Source organism: Astyanax mexicanus, unplaced genomic scaffold, assembly GCF_023375975.1.
Source record: "Astyanax mexicanus isolate ESR-SI-001 unplaced genomic scaffold, AstMex3_surface scaffold_36, whole genome shotgun sequence".
In the NCBI taxonomy this organism is placed as follows: Eukaryota; Metazoa; Chordata; class Actinopteri; order Characiformes; family Acestrorhamphidae; genus Astyanax; species Astyanax mexicanus.
The window spans coordinates 2,838,265-2,857,792 of record NW_026040046.1 but is presented as its reverse complement, the minus strand read 5'-3'; the positions used below and the strand labels follow the sequence as shown (position 1 = coordinate 2,857,792).

The window sequence follows — 19,528 nt, the reverse complement described above, 5'->3', positions numbered from 1 at the left end:
GCTCATTTAACCCCATTTTCCCTGTTGTGTTTCAAAGTACTTTTTTTGCTACAGTAAAAAATGTAAGCGATATAATTATGAGTAGAATTTTGGATATCTGTCTCAAATGTGGGTCAGCCAGTCTGTGTTTAGAATCAGAGCTATGAATTTTATTCTGCATGCTTTTACAGTTGCTCATTTCTATTCCACAGGCGCTTCTTTTTGGCAGCATGTGATGTCCCGACGCTGGAGGAGAAATTTAATGTGGATCAGTATTCAGACCTGGTTACTGTGTCCAAGCCGGTTATTTATATTTCCATCGGTGAAATCATCAATACTCACACGGTACGAGTGTGAAGCACGTGGCCACGGTCACACACATCCCTGCCTGTATCAGCTATTTTCATCACTCAATGGGTTGTTTTTATCCTGTGCCTTATCTCCCACAGCTCTTGCTGGATCACCAGGATGCCATCGCTCCAGAGCACAATGACCCCATTCACGAGCTGCTGGAGGATTTGGGAGAGGTGCCTACCATCGAAAGTCTAATAGGTGAGTTACTGAGGAAAGATGCAGAACATGGGAACTAAAGAGCTGTTACTGATACTCCCATTCCATCCCATTCCAGGTGAGAATCCACTGCCGCCTGATGACCCTAACAAGGAGATGATGGGCAAGACGGAGGTGTCTCTCACCCTGACCAACAAGTTTGATGTTCCCGGTGAAGCCAATGCTGAAATGGATGCCAAGACTCTTCTACTGAAGTGGGTTCCACATTTCTCTTTTTTTTACTTTAAAGGCATGCTTGATTTCTTTCACCTGGGAGGGTTCTGTAAAGTAATTTAGATAGTATTCCCATATTACCACAGATAGTCTGCATTAAATTTTAAATTGTGTACTCTGTATGTAAACTAGTTAGCCATAACTACAATCACTACCTGCCTAAAACTGCGTTTTATTAAAGAAGCCTCTGTCATTTCATTTGTGAGATTTAAGTAACATGCTCAAATTACCACAAATATTCTGTATTAAAATGACATACCCTGTATGTAAACAAAACTCTACAAGATCTATGAAGGCATATTGTGGTATCTGACACCAACCCTGATGTTAGCAGAAGATTTATAGCTGTCCTGTAATTTGTGAGGTGAACCTCAATAGATCAGTTCAGTGAGCCGTAGGTGCTTGACAGATCACTGTGGATGAAGATAATGAATGTTTTTGATGTGATTGCTGATTGGAGTATGTATCACTTCCCTGTTTCTGAAAAGCCACATTCATTCAGGTTTTTTTTCTAATCCACCACCTGATGCAACTAATTACTGCCTTAGTACTGAGCTGGATGAATGGAGATTTGGATTTGAGTTAAACTTGCTAGACGATACCTCTCCACTGGGGACAGTTGGAGATCACAGATCTAATCAGTAATCTGTTCAATTACAAGGCTTTACCTGATAAACATAATCCAGGGTTACTGTGGCTTCTGTTATAAATAATAAAATAATGTGTTTTCAGCACCAAGAGGCTCATTGTGGATGTGATCAGGTTCCAACCCGGAGAAACGCTCTCGGAAATCCTGGAAACTGCTGCAACTCCAGAACAGGTAAACAACACAAAGGACCATCACACAGTTACACAGCTAGTATAATCAGACAACCTGTGTTCTAGCTACCACATTTGCATCTGTTCCACAGGAAGTAGAGTACCAGCGGGCCATGCAGCGGCGAGCTATTCGTGACGCTAAAACTCCAGAAAAGATGAAGCAGACAAAACCAGTGGTGGATGACAGCCTCACCCTGCAGGGCAAGAAGGACAAGATCAAGAGCAACCTTCAGAGACTGGCAGAGCTGGGCAAAGTTCATCCAGAGAACAGATACCAGGATCTGATTAACGACATCGCTAAAGTATTGTGTCAAATACTTGATTGTAATATGTACACATCTTGTATGTTATTTCTATCTAGAGATGGAATATCCATATAACACTGGTTCGTGTTCTCTGTTGAATTTAACAGGATATCCGGAATCAGAGAAGGTATCGTCAGAGAAGGAAGGCTGAGCTGGTAAAGCTTCAGCAGACCAACTCTGCTCTCAACACGAAGACCAGTTTCTACAATGTGCAGATCGACTACTATAACCAGTATATCAAGACCTGCATGGATAATCTGGCCAGCAAGGGCAAGTAAGTGTGAATTTCCTCTGTTTTATATACTCTGATTTTCATTCTCCAAAAGATTAAGTTATGCATTATTATTTTACTCAGGGTGTCTAAAAAGCCTGGAGATAACAAGGCCAAGAAGAGTAAGCAGGCCTCACAGAAGTATACAGCAGCTCGGCTGCATGAGAAGGGAGTGCTGATCGAGATCGAGGACCTTCAGACAAATCAGTGAGTTTTCACTTAAAAAGAGCTTTCTGTCTCCATAAACACCTAACATAAAATCACAGCTACTGCATCGTTACAGAGCGGAGTGTAATACCATGTAAAGTTACTAAGACCACGTAAAGTTACAGAGCGGAGTGTAAGACCACGTAAAGTTACAGAGCGGAGTGTAATACCACGTAAAGTTACAGAGCGGAGTGTAATACCACGTAAAGTTACAGAGCGGAGTGTAAGACCACGTAAAGTTACAGAGCGGAGTGTAATACCACGTAAAGTTACAGAGCGGAGTGTAATACCACGTAAAGTTACAGAGCGGAGTGTAAGACCACGTAAAGTTACAGAGCGGAGTGTAATACCACGTAAAGTTACAGAGCGGAGTGTAAGACCACGTAAAGTTACAGAGCGGAGTGTAATACCACGTAAAGTTACAGAGCGGAGTGTAATACCACGTAAAGTTACAGAGCGGAGTGTAAGACCACGTAAAGTTACAGAGCGGAGTGTAATACCACGTAAAGTTACAGAGCGGAGTGTAATACCACGTAAAGTTACAGAGCGGAGTGTAAGACCACGTAAAGTTACTAAGACCACGTAAAGTTACTAAGACCACGCAAAGTTACTAAGACCACGTAAAGTTACAGAGTGGAGTGTAATACCACGTAAAGTTACTAAGACCACGTAAAGTTACTAAGACCACGTAAAGTTACTAAGACCACGTAAAGTTACTAAGACCACGTAAAGTTACAGAGCGGAGTGTAATACCACGTAAAGTTACAGAGCGGAGTGTAAGACCACGTAAAGTTACAGAGCGGAGTGTAAGACCACGTAAAGTTACAGAGCGGAGTGTAATACCACGTAAAGTTACAGAGCGGAGTGTAAGACCACGTAAAGTTACAGAGCGGAGTGTAATACCACGTAAAGTTACAGAGCGGAGTGTAAGACCACGTAAAGTTACAGAGCGGAGTGTAATACCACGTAAAGTTACAGAGCGGAGTGTAATACCACGTAAAGTTACAGAGCGGAGTGTAATACCACGTAAAGTTACAGAGCGGAGTGTAAGACCACGTAAAGTTACAGAGCGGAGTGTAAGACCACGTAAAGTTACAGAGCGGAGTGTAATACCACGTAAAGTTACAGAGCGGAGTGTAAGACCACGTAAAGTTACAGAGCGGAGTGTAATACCACGTAAAGTTACAGAGCGGAGTGTAATACCACGTAAAGTTACAGTGCGGAGTGTAATACCACGTAAAGTTACAGAGCGGAGTGTAATACCACGTAAAGTTACAGAGCGGAGTGTAAGACCACGTAAAGTTACAGAGCGGAGTGTAAGACCACGTAAAGTTACAGAGCGGAGTGTAATACCACGTAAAGTTACAGAGCGGAGTGTAATACCACGTAAAGTTACAGAGCGGAGTGTAATACCACGTAAAGTTACAGAGCGGAGTGTAATACCACGTAAAGTTACAGAGCGGAGTGTAAGACCACGTAAAGTTACAGAGCGGAGTGTAATACCACGTAAAGTTACAGAGCGGAGTGTAATACCACGTAAAGTTACAGAGCGGAGTGTAATACCACGTAAAGTTACAGAGCGGAGTGTAATACCACGTAAAGTTACAGAGCGGAGTGTAATACCACGTAAAGTTACAGAGCGGAGTGTAATACCACGTAAAGTTACAGAGCGGAGTGTAATACCACGTAAAGTTACAGAGCGGAGTGTAAGACCACGTAAAGTTACAGAGCGGAGTGTAATACCACGTAAAGTTACAGAGCGGAGTGTAAGACCACGTAAAGTTACAGAGCTCCTGTTGGTTTCCCAGTACATTTGTTCACATAGTATATAATGTAGATCTATTAAATACAATAATGGTACCATGACAAAACATATATAATCATCAAGTAAAACTTTTGTTTATAGAATATACAGTTTTATTAAATTTTATTATTTCATTGGTTTTATAATATTAAACTTTTTTAATTTCTTTCTTGCAGATTTAAGAATGTGCATTTTGAGATCTCCCCGTCTGAGGTTGTGGGAGTGTTTGAAATAAAAGCCAAGTTTATGGGAGTGCATTTGGAGACGCTAATGTTAGAATACCAGGTAAAATCTAGTTTTCTTTTTTTCTCATTTGCCTTCACATATTTTGCTGCACAATCGTTGCAAAAAGATGGCAAATATAAAAAGGTTTTTTTATTTATTGTTACAGGACCTTCTGCAGTTGCAGTATGAGGGTGTGGCAGTCATGAAACTGTTTGACCGAGCCACTGTCAACGTCAACCTGCTCATTTTCCTGCTTAATAAGAAATTTTACGGCAAATAGAAGAAACTTTATAGATTGCACATCTCCAGTGCTGCCATTTATCTTTTTAATCACTTGGAATGTGCCTGTATATCAGTCGTGCCTTATCCTGAATCATGCTTTTCTAACTGTATGTCCATAAATGCAGTTCTGCAGTTGCTGGAATTTTCATTTGTTAGAAATCGGTCAGCATTTAAACATATCTGTATTAGTTAGCTTTACTCTGCTTGCCTGCGCTTTCAACATCATGTTTATGTAAAGAAATCAGAAGAATGTTTATTTGATGTTTTGTTTTTCTTTTGGTTCATTAAATCATTAAATTAAATTGTATTATCATTAAATAAATCTTTAAATTGTATTGCTTGGGAGAATGGACCATGTCTCTCGGTTCCCCCGTCCTATAGGACGTTTTCAGCTGGAGAACTTCACCTCTATACTTTCATACAGTCGAAATTATATTTATTAGGCGGATCTTTGCAACCGACCTTACTTAAAGTTTTGTGACCCAAGCGTGGGTTGTATTCTCTTGTCAAATTGTAATTTATTGGGGAAAAAGTAGTTATTTTCCTCCCAGCTTCAGACGCTGTATGCTGGATGAATAGTACCTTCATTTCCTTCTAGTGTCTTAGCTTTTCTGTTTTCAAATTTTGTTTTATATTAACTTAAATAAAAGTCAAATAAATAATCATATCATCTTAAGAAGACTCTTATGTTCCTGCTTTATGACTTAGTGTTTACTGCACTGGAAGGGTAGTGTTGCTATAGCTGTTTGTAACTTGTGTTGTTCACAGGATTGTAGATTTCTAGTCTCTGTAGTAAATAGTTGAATCTGATTATACTGAACTTTTTTGTCACTGAACATATTTTTCTGTATGCATGCATTTACTGTACGTTGTCACTTTGACAGAACTCGAACATGGAATAATTTACTTCAATATTAGCCCACTCAAATTTGTAATGTTTTAATTTTGTACCTTCCATTATGCTGCCTTTTTTTCAGATATCTGGTGTTAAAGGAACCAGGACCAACAAAATGATAAACAAAACAAAAAGTATCATTTAACATTAACAAATAAAGAGAAATACATTATTTACAGCTTTTTCTACAGTCTTTTTGTTCATTGTATATTTATGATTCATTGTGCTTTCTATTATATGGCTTATTTAAAATTGGAATTGCAATAATTATTTGTAAAATTTTAAAACATTGGTTTATTGTAGAGACTCCAAGCCGTAATCTTGAGAAGGGGTTAGGATGTTTAAAACAGATAAAGCTGTTTTATGATTCAAATTTTAGGAGTTCTATGAGAATTTGTAGCAGCTAGAGGAAAATTATAACAAACTAAAGAGACGCAGAATACGAAACCAAAGAGCCCAGAACAATTTCCACAGAGATTAACTGCAAGGTCAACCTACAGTGGTGTGAATAAGTGTTTGCCCTTTCATGATTTCTTATTTTTTGGATGTTTGTCACACTTAAATGTTTCAGATCATCAAACTAATTTCAGTATTTGTCAAAGACAACACAGGTAAACATAAAATGCAGTTTTTATCATTAAGGAAGAAAAAAAATCCAAATCAACATAGCCCTGTGTGAAAATGTTTTTGGACCCCAGACCTAATAGCTGGTTGGGCCGCCCTCAGCGCCCTTCACCTTCTTTAGCCATTCAGAGGTGAAGGACTGGCTGGTGTGTTTTGGATCATTGTCCTGCTGCAGAACCCAAGCTTGTTTTATCTTGAGGTCACGAACAGATGGCCGGATATTCTTCTTCAGGGATTTTTTGGTTTACTGCGGAATTCATGGTTCCATTTATCACAGCAAAACAGCTGCAGATCATCACACTACCACCACCATGTTTTACTGTTGGTATAATGTTTTCTGGAATGCAGTGTTACTTTTATGCTGGATGTAATGAGACACACACCTTCCAACAAGTTCAACTTCTGTCTCATCAGTATACAGTCAAGTCTTTTTTCAAAAGTCATCAGCATCATCAAGATGTTTTCTGGCGAAATTGAGCTTCAATGTTTTTAATGCTCTTTTTGCTCAGCAGTGATTTTCATCTTGGCACTTTGTTGGAGTCCCAACATTTTAGAAATGTCTTTAGAACCTTTATACCAGACTGATAGATCTCGATTACTTACTTTTTTTGGAATGTCTAGCTTTTGAGTATCTTTTGGTCTACTTCACTTTGTCAGTCAAGTATTATTTTAGTGATTTCTTGATTAGGAATAGGCAGTAATCAGGTCTGGGTGTGGCTAGAGAAATGAACTTAACTGTGATAAACCACAATTACATTTTAACTAAGAGGGCAAACACTTTTTCACACAGGGCCATGTTCACACTACACGACTGTTTGAGTGGTCAGGTCATTGTGCAGTTCACACTCCATGACTGTAGTGTTGTGTAGAGGACTCACCCACACTTCATAAACGGATCTGGATATGCAGAAGAAGTGTAGAGATATTAAGAAGGTCAGATATTAAACATGCTAGATATTTGTTGGGCATCAGTAATCACACGGCGACGGCTCAGCGTGTCTTTCAGAAATATAGAAGCCCCGATTTTTGTCACCGATCTACAAAAACCAGTGTGTGAAACCCAGTTAGTTAAAAGCTAGTTTCATGGGTTACCCCAGCAGAGCCCAAACATAGCCCATGCAATTACCCACTGGAGACCCAAGTGGACTGTCCCACATAAAACTACACACTTTGAATGGGAAGACCAAATGGTGCCCACATATTTGCCAATTTTGAGCCCAAGCCCAGCTTAACCCGATAAACCCAGGTAAGTGGGGCCCACTTGAACATGCTGACTGCGAAGCGTTCTATATGAACTGAAAATCTTGAGATCAGAGTCTTTGTTGTTTCCACAAAGATTCTATAGCAGGGGTGCACAACTTCTTAACCAAGGGCCAATTTTACATTACATTATACCACAGGGCCACACATTTTTACAGATGTATCCACACAAATTCGTAATACATTTAGTTACTATTGCATAATATCAGCTACTTACAAGAAATGGCTGAGTCAGTGGGAGATATTGTAGCACCATTCTGACACAAGCTGAATAATGTCAGGCTCCAGTGAGGTGGTCGCAAGTCTGAGCACCGCCTGCAGGTTTGTATCAGTTAGTCTTGTCCGCAGGAGAGATTTATTCAGCTTCATCAAGGAAAACATCTGTTCACAGAGCTTCCAAATATGAAGATCCACTTCTGTGCATTAGCAAAAATATTTGGAAACCGTTTTCTGTCCAGGATTAATAAAACTCTAGGAGAGGCATCTCCCTGTGCTTACTTCTCATTGCAGTAGAGCACTTCAGTTCAATTAATTCAAGTTGTAATTCACCAGGTACAGTTTCAGTATCTACAGAGAATGGATCAGCAAGTAGCCGGAGTGTAGCCTGTTCCTTCTGAACTGCACAAATCTTGCATTGAATACCTGCTTTAGATCTTCTAGTACACAGATACCCTATGACCATTCGTCTCACCAATCATGGAGGAAGCTCTGTCGGTTGTTACAGCTGATAGCTCGCTCCATGGTAAGAATGAGTCAAGTTTGGAAAGTAAATGTTCCGCAAAGTCAGCAAACCTCCAATAAATCTAAAGTGACAGTATTATTTATTAAAATTGCATCAGCTTTTACTTTAGTGGGCCATATGTTGTGCACCCCTGTTCTATAGCATCTAGAGGGATTATCCTGAACAGAGACACATGTTTAGTAACATATCCCTAACTTGTAAGTATTGAGAAAAAAAATTGAGCTATGTAGACTATATTTATCGCACAACTGCTGAAAGGAAACCAAGAATCAGTGTATGAAAAGATCCCTGAACTGTTGGATACCATAATACACCCAGGTCTTAATTGGAATTATGCAATAACAAAAGTCTGAAAGGAGGACCACACTCTAACTCCACTTCTTATCAACTAACCTCCCTATATAAACCAGCTTTAACTAACTACCTCTCATGATGAAAGTTTACTCTCCCCAACCCCTCCTAAGCAACTCTTGCCCCACCTCAAACCGGAGCAACCATCCCTTCATTCACCCTGTATACAGCACCTCCAGCAGCCCCTCCTGCACACATTAAACCCCCCTCTGGTCTCCTCTTCTCTACAAAACGGTATTCTCCAAGGTGCAGATCTCTCCTCACTGCTACTCCCCACTAGTTCATTTATTCCTCTCATCATCGCAACCGGCGGCGTCTCACTCACCTTGTGCAACCTTAACCCCCCTACATCTAAAAACCTCTCCACAACTGAATTCGCTTTCACCTACTCTATCTTCAGGGACGTCATCTGTTCTGTTTTTTCTTCACATCGCAAGAAACTAGATGATTATCAGCGCCTTTTCTCAGCTCGTGCTGTAGCTCGTCTCCAGCAGTGGAACCTCTCCTTTCTGGGGGGCTCCAGACCTGGAACTTTATTGCAGAGCTGACTGCTAAAATTCCTCTCTACCCCTGTCAATGTACCTGCTCTTGCTGCTGACCTTTCCTCACACCTCCTTGTTTGCCGCCTCCTTGATCGTTTCCTCTTTGGATTCTTCCCTAGTCTTGTAACCAAGCTCTTCTCTTACCTGCCACAACCTCCTGCAACACCGCACTGACCGAGCCTGACCTGGTTACTTTCCTCTTAGACACAGAAATCTCACGCGGCTTCACGATCCGTCCCTTCTCAGTCATAGATTCTCCTTTATCACCCCCTACACAAGGTCTAGCAGCTTTGACTATCACTTTCTTTTTTTTAACATCTTTTTTATTGATTTTTACAATCAGGAATCTCTGCATTGTAATGGAATATTGCAGTTGGAACAAAAACATGAGGGTTTAACCCTTTTTAATTATGTATAAAATTAAAAATACATTAAAAAAAATGAGTATGTAAAATTCTAGACAACATACACTTCAACTTTATAAAGTTTGGTAACGCTTTATAATACAGCCCGCGTTTTGGAGGGTAAGTTCATTTTACTAACGGTGTAACTTCTCTGGATAAACCAGTACATTCAAAATACTTACTGGGTCATACAGGTACTTTAACTGTAGGTATAAATAAGTACAACCAGGAACAAGTGTAACAACTAGGTAACTTTCTCAAACTTAACTTGTACCTTTCCAACACTTATGGTGTAACTGTTCTCTACAAATATATATACTAAATACTTATAGGGTCATACTCGTACTTAAACGTAGGTACAAATAAAGCACAGGAGAACGTGCAATTTTCATATAAAGTAATATACAATAATTTTGCCCTTTGTTAATGGTGGTTATAAAGGCTTTATTCCAGTCACAGGGAATAATTATTCTAAAAATTTAATAAGTTTGAAAAAGATGAGAATTTGATTTATGCTTTTAAAACTGTCGAGGGTGGAGCAGCTAAAAACAGTCAGGGTGGAGTATGAAGAAAATGTAAAGTTTGTAATGTCAAGACTAAAATATAATACTATTTATATGTCCTTAATAACACAATGAGGAATGCTAAGATTTTAAAGATTTTAAACACTTCTCTAGAGTTCCTGGGCTTCACCACCTTTTAAGCCTCACTTCCCAGAGACAAGCTTAACCGCTTCACTTCCATCATCTCCAGTATTCCCAATTTTTCACCTGCACCAAACAACAACTTCTTTCTCTCCTCGGCCACTTCAATTACACTACTTAAATCATTCCCCAGAGTCATTCTTTTATCTCTCTCATCCTCCACCTACCAGTTCCTCTACTCCGCCTCAAGCCTGCATGATTCCTCTGCACTTTGGGAAATTTATCCAATTATCATTGCTGCTCTCCTTTGGGGACATGAATGGTCAGGAAAATCCATTTTACTTCATTTAGACAATCTCGCCTCAGTCCACATAATCAATACACGCCTTTCCAAATCCCTAACAATCTTACCATTTGTCCGTCGCCTCATTTAGCACTCCATAAAGCACCAATTTATCATTAAGGCTGTTCACATCCCAGATCTATCAAACTCTATTTCTGATTCTCTCTCTCTTTTACATTTCCAGAAGTTCAATTCATGGCACTTCATCAATCAATCAATCAACCTTTATTTTGACTCGGAAATACATTGAGGGCAACCATCATTTTTAATGTAGCCGAGCATTTACAAAAACAAGAGTTGACATGACTAAATAACAATATAGAAAATATTAAAATATAAAAAAAAAAATCCAAAGTCCAAAAGTCCAAAATGGAATTCCATTTTTTGAAAAATGATTTGGGAAGGAATATTGATAATATCATTGGTAATCTCTGAAAAATGTAAAGCTAAAAAAAACATCTTAATTACCCTGCCAATAATTGTGATTGGGTGGGCACACCAAAATTGTCATTTCTTTGCTAACTTATCCAGTACTGGAAGCAGATTCAGCTCAAAAAGGGAGGAATAATCTTTTGTCACCGTTATTCCCGTGTAAATAAAATCCGTCTGGAATATTCTGAATAGTAAGGACTGTGTAATATCCACCCAATTAATATTCATTAATTAAATTTTTCAGTTGATTTTATATTCAGAAAATGACCCCAAATAAGTCCAATATATTTGGAAACTTTTAAAACGAGAAATATATAAGAGTATGTCATTTGCATACAAGGCGAATGTATTTGTCGTGAACACTGTATTATACCCATAGATATTCGGATGTGATCTAATAGTCTGAGCAAGTGGTTCAGTTGCCAGTGCAAACAGAGAGGGCTTAGGGAGCATCCCTGCCACTGAATTCTGTAGAGAGAGTTTTATTGGTCATTATTTTAGCAACCAGATTAGAATAAAGAAGTTTAATCCATGAGATAAAGTTTTCCCCAGACTAAATTTATTAAAACCTAAAATAAATAAGTCCACTCTATACGCTCAAATGCTTTTTTAGCATCGAGGGATATGGCCACAAGATCATTGTTTGTAAGGAGTAAATAATATTGAAAAGATGCCTAAGATTAAATGATGAATCCCTGCCAGGTATAAATCCAGGGGCTAAGGATTTGGCCAATAATCAATCCTACTACAAACATTATGTACAGGTGAATGAAAAAAATACTCCCTCCCCTCAGGATTTAGATCTCCAGATATCACTAATATCATATTCTTAATGAAATATATACTCAACATAAATCTGTCCATTTCTGGATCCAATACTAAATAAAAATCTCCTCCTATAATTAGATTTGTTGCAGTTAGACCTGGTACCAGGCCAAAAATCTTGATTTGGGCCATATATATTCAGAAAAGTAAAGGACATAGAATATAACTCACCCTTTACCAATATGAACCTGCCTCTTTACAGCAGACCGTGGAGCAATGTTTGAATTCTGGGATTCACTTCCATAATAAAATAGCTGTATCCCTGGCTTTGGCTGAAATACGGAATGAAATAATTGACCTGTCCATTGCGAACGTAGATTAAGACTAGAATCATTTTTTAGATGTGTCTCTTGCAAAAAAAACTGATGTCCGCTGAAAGATTCTTTAAATGTCTAAAAACTCTACATCTTTTTACTGGAATATTTATCCCCCTCACATTCCAAGAGATACATTTGAGATTTACAACTATAACTGTATTATTATTGTTATGAATAGTGGTCAACCATCAATTCTACATAAAAATTCAGAACAGCAGTCTTCAGGTGGCAGCATAACCCCCTAAACCCCCAAAACAAACTATAAAACAGTACAAACTAGCAGACTAACATGTCTAGCTGCCAGTCTGACTCGGCCACAGCGCCACTAATCACACAAACACTGGAGGAACAAGTGAGAAACACCTAACTATTCTAACTACAGTTGCTGGCAAAACGATTCATACCTCTTGAACTGTTTCACAAACTTAAATGTATTTAATAGAGATTTTAAAGCAACACAAAGTAGCACATAATTGTGAAGTAAAATGAAAATTATGCATGTTTTCAAAATTTTTATAAAATAAAAAACTGCAAGGTGTAATGTGCAAAAATATTCAGCCCCTTTACTCTGAACTCCCTAAATAAAATCCAGTGCAGTCAATTGCCTTCAGAAGTTGCTGAATAAGTTAATAGAGTCCAGTTGTGTGTGATTCAGTCTCAGTATAAATACAGCTGTTCTGTATCGTCCTCAGTGGTTTGTTAGAGAACATTAGTGAAAAAAACAGCATCACATGGCCATTCACCCAAACTGACAGATCGAGCAAGGAGAGCACTGATCAGAGAAGCAGCCTAGAGGACCATGGTCACTCTGGAGGGGCTGCAGAAATCCACAGCTCAGGTGGAAGAATCTGTCCACAAGACAGCTATACGTCTGGCCTTTATGGAAGAGTGGCAAGAATAAAGCCATTTTTGCAAGGAAGACATACAAAGTGCTGTTTGTACAGCAAACACTTCTGTGGTCAGATGAGACCAAAACTTTTTGGCCTAAATACAAAGTGCTTGAACTTGAAGTACACACCATTGTGAAACATGGTGGTGGCAGCATCATGCTGATCTTCAGCAGGGACAGTGAAGTCGGTCAGAGATGATGAAAAGATGGATGGGGCTAAATACAGGGCACTCCCAGAAGAAAACCTGGTGGAGGCTGCAAAAGACTTGAGCCTGGGAAGGAAATTCAAGACAATGACTGTACAGTCACATACAGTCAGAGCTACAGTGGAATGATTTAAATCAGAGAATATTCACGTGTTAGAATGGTCCACAAAGTCCTGACCTAAATCCCACTTCTGTGAGCTTCTGTGAGCTTCTGTGAGCTTTTGTGAGCTTCTGTTGGCAAGAGATGAAAATTGCTGTTTACAGATGCTCTCCATCCAACCAGCTACTGATCCAACATTATTTCTTTAAAAGTTTTTTTAAGAAAACAGAGGTACTTCTACGCAATGCTGTGCGCGCTGTCAAGCTCCACTTTGCGTGCCTGTGGCATTTTAGAGCGCTGGAAAAGATTTTAGTTAATTAATTAATTAATTAATATAATTAAAATGTTATTAAATTTGCTCTGGTGATAAGAAACAAACGCTAACATATAGCTTTAAATTCCTGTGTATTTCAAATGTTTTAAGTTATTATTATATAATTGACAAGCAGCACCAGACAGTGACAATGTGCTTTATTTTTCAGATATAAAAAAATTATAATAAAAGTGAATTTCAGTTAAATAATAGCAAAGTGAAATGAAATAAATGTATGTTCAGTCAAAGTGATTTTCTCTTTTATTTTTGTATTTCTAAATCTCTAGCAATTGAGAACAAGCATCTGTTGAAATTCTTAAACAGCAGAATGCCTGTCTGCTATATTAAGCTACAGTTATTAAGTCTGTGTACTAAACATAAATATAAATCGTTATAACTGATTATAGTTACTGTGCAGATTTTTAAGTACATTTTATTTTTATAGTTGATTGCTGAAGGCTGTGGGTGAGGTTTATTTTTCTGTGGTAAGGAAGTGATGGTATGGGGTATTTTGGAGCGCAGGGTGATCAATCACGCAAAGCTTTTTTCCGCCGCCAAGATAGAAAGATGCCAGAAATTTACCTGAACACACGTCATTTCCAGACCACCACGCCCATCTGTGTTCCAACGCCATTTTGAGGACGTGTGCACAAGGCATAGAATAAACTGTTGACGGGGTGTACGATGGCAATGTGCCACGCTACATCTCTAGAGCAGGGTGTAAGATAGGGACCTTGATGTTTGTGTGTCCACGGTAAGACAGACAGTTCAGCGCTGTTGCTGCTCTCCCTGGGCGTGGTCATCCCGCAAATTCTGGGCCCTTTACACTTTCAATGTCAGTGGGCCCCTATCCATGCCAGTACACGAGGAACGTAAGCAAAAAAGGAAGAAAATAGGTTTTTATTTAAAATAAAAAGCATAAATAAGGTTTTAATCTAGAATCAGATCAGATTGATGTATTGATGCATTTGGCCTACTTGTGCTCAAATTCCTAAAACATTAGGCTACATCTGGTTTGTCGGTTTGATCCATGACACTCATGCAAATTTTGATCTAAAAACAGGAGAACAGGAGACAACTGTACATCCAGAATCGAATCAAATAAGCTACATTACTTTTGTAATGAGAATGTACAGTAGAAAAGAACAGAAATATATTGTTTAAATGTGAAAAACAGTTGTGACTGTTTTTTGTTTTTTTACATCAAAGGCTATGTCATTTTATTAGTAGAGCCTGCAATAGGTCTAATGTTCACTAGCCAGTCTGCAAACTAGAGACTCTCTCTGCTGAGCATTTAGCTTTTCTGGCCACAGTCCTGGGTCCTCTGACAACAACAACTCTGCATTTCTCCCCAGCCTCCTCACAACCCTTAAACACATCTACAAGCATGGGAGAGGAATAGCTACTTGTTTTTCTATGTTCTCACCACCTACATCTCTCTCTCTCTCTCTCCCTGTCTGGCAAAAATATATGGCAAAAATCATAATCCTAATCATAATTTAATTTTATATTGAGATCACAGTTATTTAACATGATTATTCATTGGCTTTAGTAACATCATGAATTTATTGAGCATTGACAATAGCTTTTAAGCATAGTACAGCATTGCAATGCTGAGGCTTTTTACCAGACAAAAATACAGAAATAATAAATTGCTTTATTGCTTAATAATATTACTAGTGTGCACTTGTGCCTACAGTGATATTGGTAGGCTATTTACATGTTGATATATGCAGCAGAAATATTGCTAGGTGGATTGCTAGAGTTTTACTTTCAGCTCCGCTGTGTTAGACAGTACACGCACTGAACCAAAGGGCTAATTTACTTCAAACTTAAGGTAAACAACTTGCATTTAGGCAGCAATTTCACCAGTCAGCAGCTCTCTCTCTCTCTCTCTCTCTCTCTCTCTCTCTCAAACTAATATACCAATGTAAGGGGGGGTCGGAGATGGGAGCTCGCCCTTGAATACTTGAACAACGATCTCACCTTGTCTTTGCTCATTTCTAACCTCATACTCATCTACAGAAGAGCCGCCAGGACTCTTTGAGTGGACTACGTTAACGCTAATTGAACTTTGCATAACAAACTCGGTTCACCTGTGGGAAAGTATATATTTATAAATATATAAAACCAATGTGGGGCTCTCGAATAAAAAATGCATGACAAATTGGATAGTGGAAACTTTTTTATGTACTACAAACATAATTTGCCAAAGAACAGGGTAATGGCTGCTAAGTGAATGTAAACAGCTTGTTTGCAAATCAACCCCCCTAAAGAGTGCTACAGTGAGGATGCCTATTAAAGAAACAGAATGTCAGTGTCTTTGAAAAGACAAAGTGAACAGTCCCTTCTTACAGTTGTTGGTTAAGAACCAGTCTACTTAACCAGTTCATAAAGTCTACTTTTCTCTTAACCAGTTGCTCAGGCAGACTAGCTTGTTGACATTTTCAGATTACAAAACTGATCTCTTCTTCTGCACAATGTGGCCTGCCAAAGATAACAGTCTCTAACATGGCACTGCTGAGGCAGGTGTAGCCAAGTACCTCTGTGCAATAGAGGCCAGCATGCCATGGGAACCTTTGTGTGTGAACCACCACTGTGGACATTCCTCTATGCTGACACTGTACCTCTCTAGAGATTTGTCTGTGGACAGTGCCTAATTATCAGACTCTGACTCTGACCCCATCAATATGAGGGCCATTTTCTTCCTTAGTTGCTCTGGTTCCATTTCCTCGCTGGTAGGTTGTGATACAGGTTCTAGGTCTGTAAAGTGACTGTAAAGTGAGCTAACCTATATTACACTCATGTAGCAAACAGATCTAGAATTCTTTAAAACAGACTCATATTAATTGTATTAATTAGAAATAAAATTGAAGAGGATAGAGAAATCAGCTTACTTGCATTGTTCTAGCAGCATTTCCAATTTTTCCAGCCTGTCATGTTCCTTGTTGTGTTGGACCCTCTTTATCATTTTGAAAGTTGAATTCCAGAGCGTGGGTACATCCTGAATGAGCGTCTCCTTTTTTCACCCACGGTATGGCAGACTCCTTGCTGCTGCGACCATTTTGCGAGCACTATCTGTTCCTACCTTTTCTGTTATATTTCACTCACTGGCAACTTCCCGAAACTGGTTAGCGCATGCTTCATTTTTATCACGCCTAATGCGAATGAGTTCAGTTGCCATTTTTCATTAACTAAGTGTGCTGTTACATAGAGGTAGTTCTGGTTGCATATTATATATATATATATAATATGCTTTGCCCGTAGATGGTACTTCAGACTTGTTGAGCTTCGATGATAAAAAAGTTTATCACTGCAATATGGGCACAAACCGTTTTATCTAAAGTTCCACCTGGAAGCTTTATTAAAATGAAACTTGCCGTTTAGCACACCTTTGGTCATTGTGTCCATGCTGGAGCTTTTCACTCACTGAGCCGGAAAAAAAATCTGCGCATTGGGTGGGGCCGGGGTAGATTACAGCAGAAGTTGGGGTCAAACTGGCTTTGTTAATTTTTGTAAAATTGTAATGCGTTACTGATTCCAAATGAAGAGCATGCATACATTTTAATGTTGACAGCTCTAGTTTTTACACAAAAGTATATGCCAGCAGACAATATACCCACAAAGTAGAATCTTGATAGATGCTATACTTAAAAAAGGTCAATATTCCTGGAATAGATAGGAATGTTGAGCTTCTCATAGGAACTAATGCTACAAAGATTATAGGACCCTGGGCAATTATAAACAGGTCAAGATAAGGGGTCCCATTCCGTTAAGTCCATATTGTAATGGGTCATCAATGGGCCATTAAGAGGTTGTGATCATGGTTGTCAGTCTGCTACTGTATACAGAATCTCTGTAGCAAATCCTGAAACATTGCTATTTAAGTTATACAAATATGACTTCAATTAAACAGTATCTGAGAAAAAAGCATGAATTGTCAACTGAAGATAAAAAGTTTTCTCAAAATTGCAAATAAGTCCATTTTATTAACAGATTGGCATTATACCATTAACTTGCCCTTCAGGGCGGATGATGTACAAGGCCCAAAAATCAACAGTCTTTGACCATGCAACTTCTTTTGAGCCTGAAAAGAAAGTTAAAGAGAAATTAGTCATTCTGTGAGGAGTACACATTGTTTCTCATTGAGGTTATACATAAACGATATGCAAAAGTGGTCTATTACGTCCCCTAGGGATAGGACGCAATAAGAGTTTCAAGTGAGTGCCCACTCAGCATCAGACCAAGCAAAAACAACTCAAAATAATTAAGTAAAATTTTATTTTGCTCTTAAATGACACATTTGACCATTTTCCAGCTTCAAAACTTAAGAGACAAAAAAGACAGGATTCAATATCTTCAGGGTGACCCCAGGCCAAAACAACAAACAAAATCATCTAAACAGAAAGAAAACATTTAACTTACCCTGAAAACAAAAAAAAAATTAAAATACAAGCAAACTACCCTGTCTACTCTCTTCAAAAAAACAGAGGCAAAAGGTTTTAACAAAAAGGGCAGGTCACCCCTACGAATCCTGAAAACTTAACATTACAATAAACAAACAAACAAAACAATACAAACAAGTTTGGTCTGTGCTGGTGGGCCTTCACTGGAGCAGCACATATCGGCTCAGACAAGGAAAAAGGAGCAGCTCCCTGGACTCTCAGACAAAGAGGCTTTTCAAATCTCCCGCCAATAGATCCAGCCAATAGAATGCGAGCATGGGTGGAGCAACAAACAGCTAATCGCCAACAGAGCAGCCAATCACCAAAGCAGCAGACCTGAGAACAGAAAAAAAAACAGATCTCCAAAACTAAAGGGACGTAACACCCCCACCACCAAAATCAACATACCATGTGATTCTAACTTATGAAGCTCGAGAAAGAGCATCTGCCAAAACATTTTCAGATCCCTTTTTATAGCAAATTTCAAGGTTAAACTCCTGAATAATTAACGCCCATCTCATAATGCATTGATTTGAATTTCTCATCCGAGAAAGGAAAATCAACGGATTATGGTCGGTGTACACAACAAGTGGCAGTGGACTAGACCCAACGTACACCTCAAAATGCTGTAATGCCAGTAGTAAGGCCAGAGCTTCCTTTTCAATAGTGCTATAATTGAGCTGATATTTTAGAAACTTTTTCGAATAGTAGCAGACTGGATGGTCAATACCACACAAATCCTCTTGTAGAAGGACAGCCCCAGCTCCGGTCGCACAGGCATCCACTTCCAACTTGAAAGGACGTGAAAAATCTGGAGCACAAAGCACAGGAGCATTACAGAGCAACATTTTTACAGAATCGAATGCAATTTGACAGGACATGGACCACACAAATTCACAGGAGGACCGAAGTAAATTTGTCAGAGATAAAACATCAGAAAAATTTCTACAAAAACCACGGTAATACCCTACTACACCAAGGAACTTTTTAAGTTCCCGCTTTGTGCATGGCACAGGGAAATCCCAAATGGCCTGCACCTTTGCAGCAACGGGACGAACCTGCCCCTGACCAACCTGCTTCCCTAGGTAAGTAACCGTAGCCTTACCAAACTCACACTTCGCCAGGTTTAGGGTCAGAGAGGCTTTACGCAGTCTTTCAAACACAATACGAAGTGTCTTCAAATGATCCTCCCAGCAGGATGAATGAAGGACAATATCATCCAGGTATACTTCACAATCAGAAACCCCCATCAGCACCTGACTCATGAGCCGTTGGAACGTAGCTGGAGCATTTCGAAGCCCAAAGGACATTACCGTGTACTGCAGAAAACTGTCAGGGGTGACAAAAGCAGAAACTTCAGCTGCACGAGGAGTCAAAGGCTTGGTAACAGCATTGACTTTTCGATAATCGTTGCAGAAACGAACTGTGCCATCTGTCTTTGGCACAAGGAGACAAGGAGAACTCCATGCACTACAACTCTGAACAGCCAAACCATGATCAAGGAGATAATCAACCTCTCTC

General features: G+C 39.1%; 1 protein-coding gene across 1 annotated transcript in view; it reads left to right on the top strand.

The window, feature by feature from the left end:
- iqgap1 (IQ motif containing GTPase activating protein 1) overlaps positions 1 to 5,748 on the top strand; it is a gene marked incomplete at its 5' end in the record, with an annotated part of 82,803 nt that extends 77,055 nt beyond the window's left edge. Inside the window, 9 exon segments of the mRNA XM_049473262.1 lie at positions 192 to 324; positions 429 to 531; positions 608 to 743; positions 1,495 to 1,582; positions 1,674 to 1,883; positions 1,994 to 2,160; positions 2,242 to 2,364; positions 4,345 to 4,453; positions 4,560 to 5,748. Of these exon segments, the coding sequence (XP_049329219.1) occupies positions 192 to 324; positions 429 to 531; positions 608 to 743; positions 1,495 to 1,582; positions 1,674 to 1,883; positions 1,994 to 2,160; positions 2,242 to 2,364; positions 4,345 to 4,453; positions 4,560 to 4,673 (1,183 nt within the window).
- Positions 5,749 to 19,528: the final 13,780 nt, after the last annotated feature.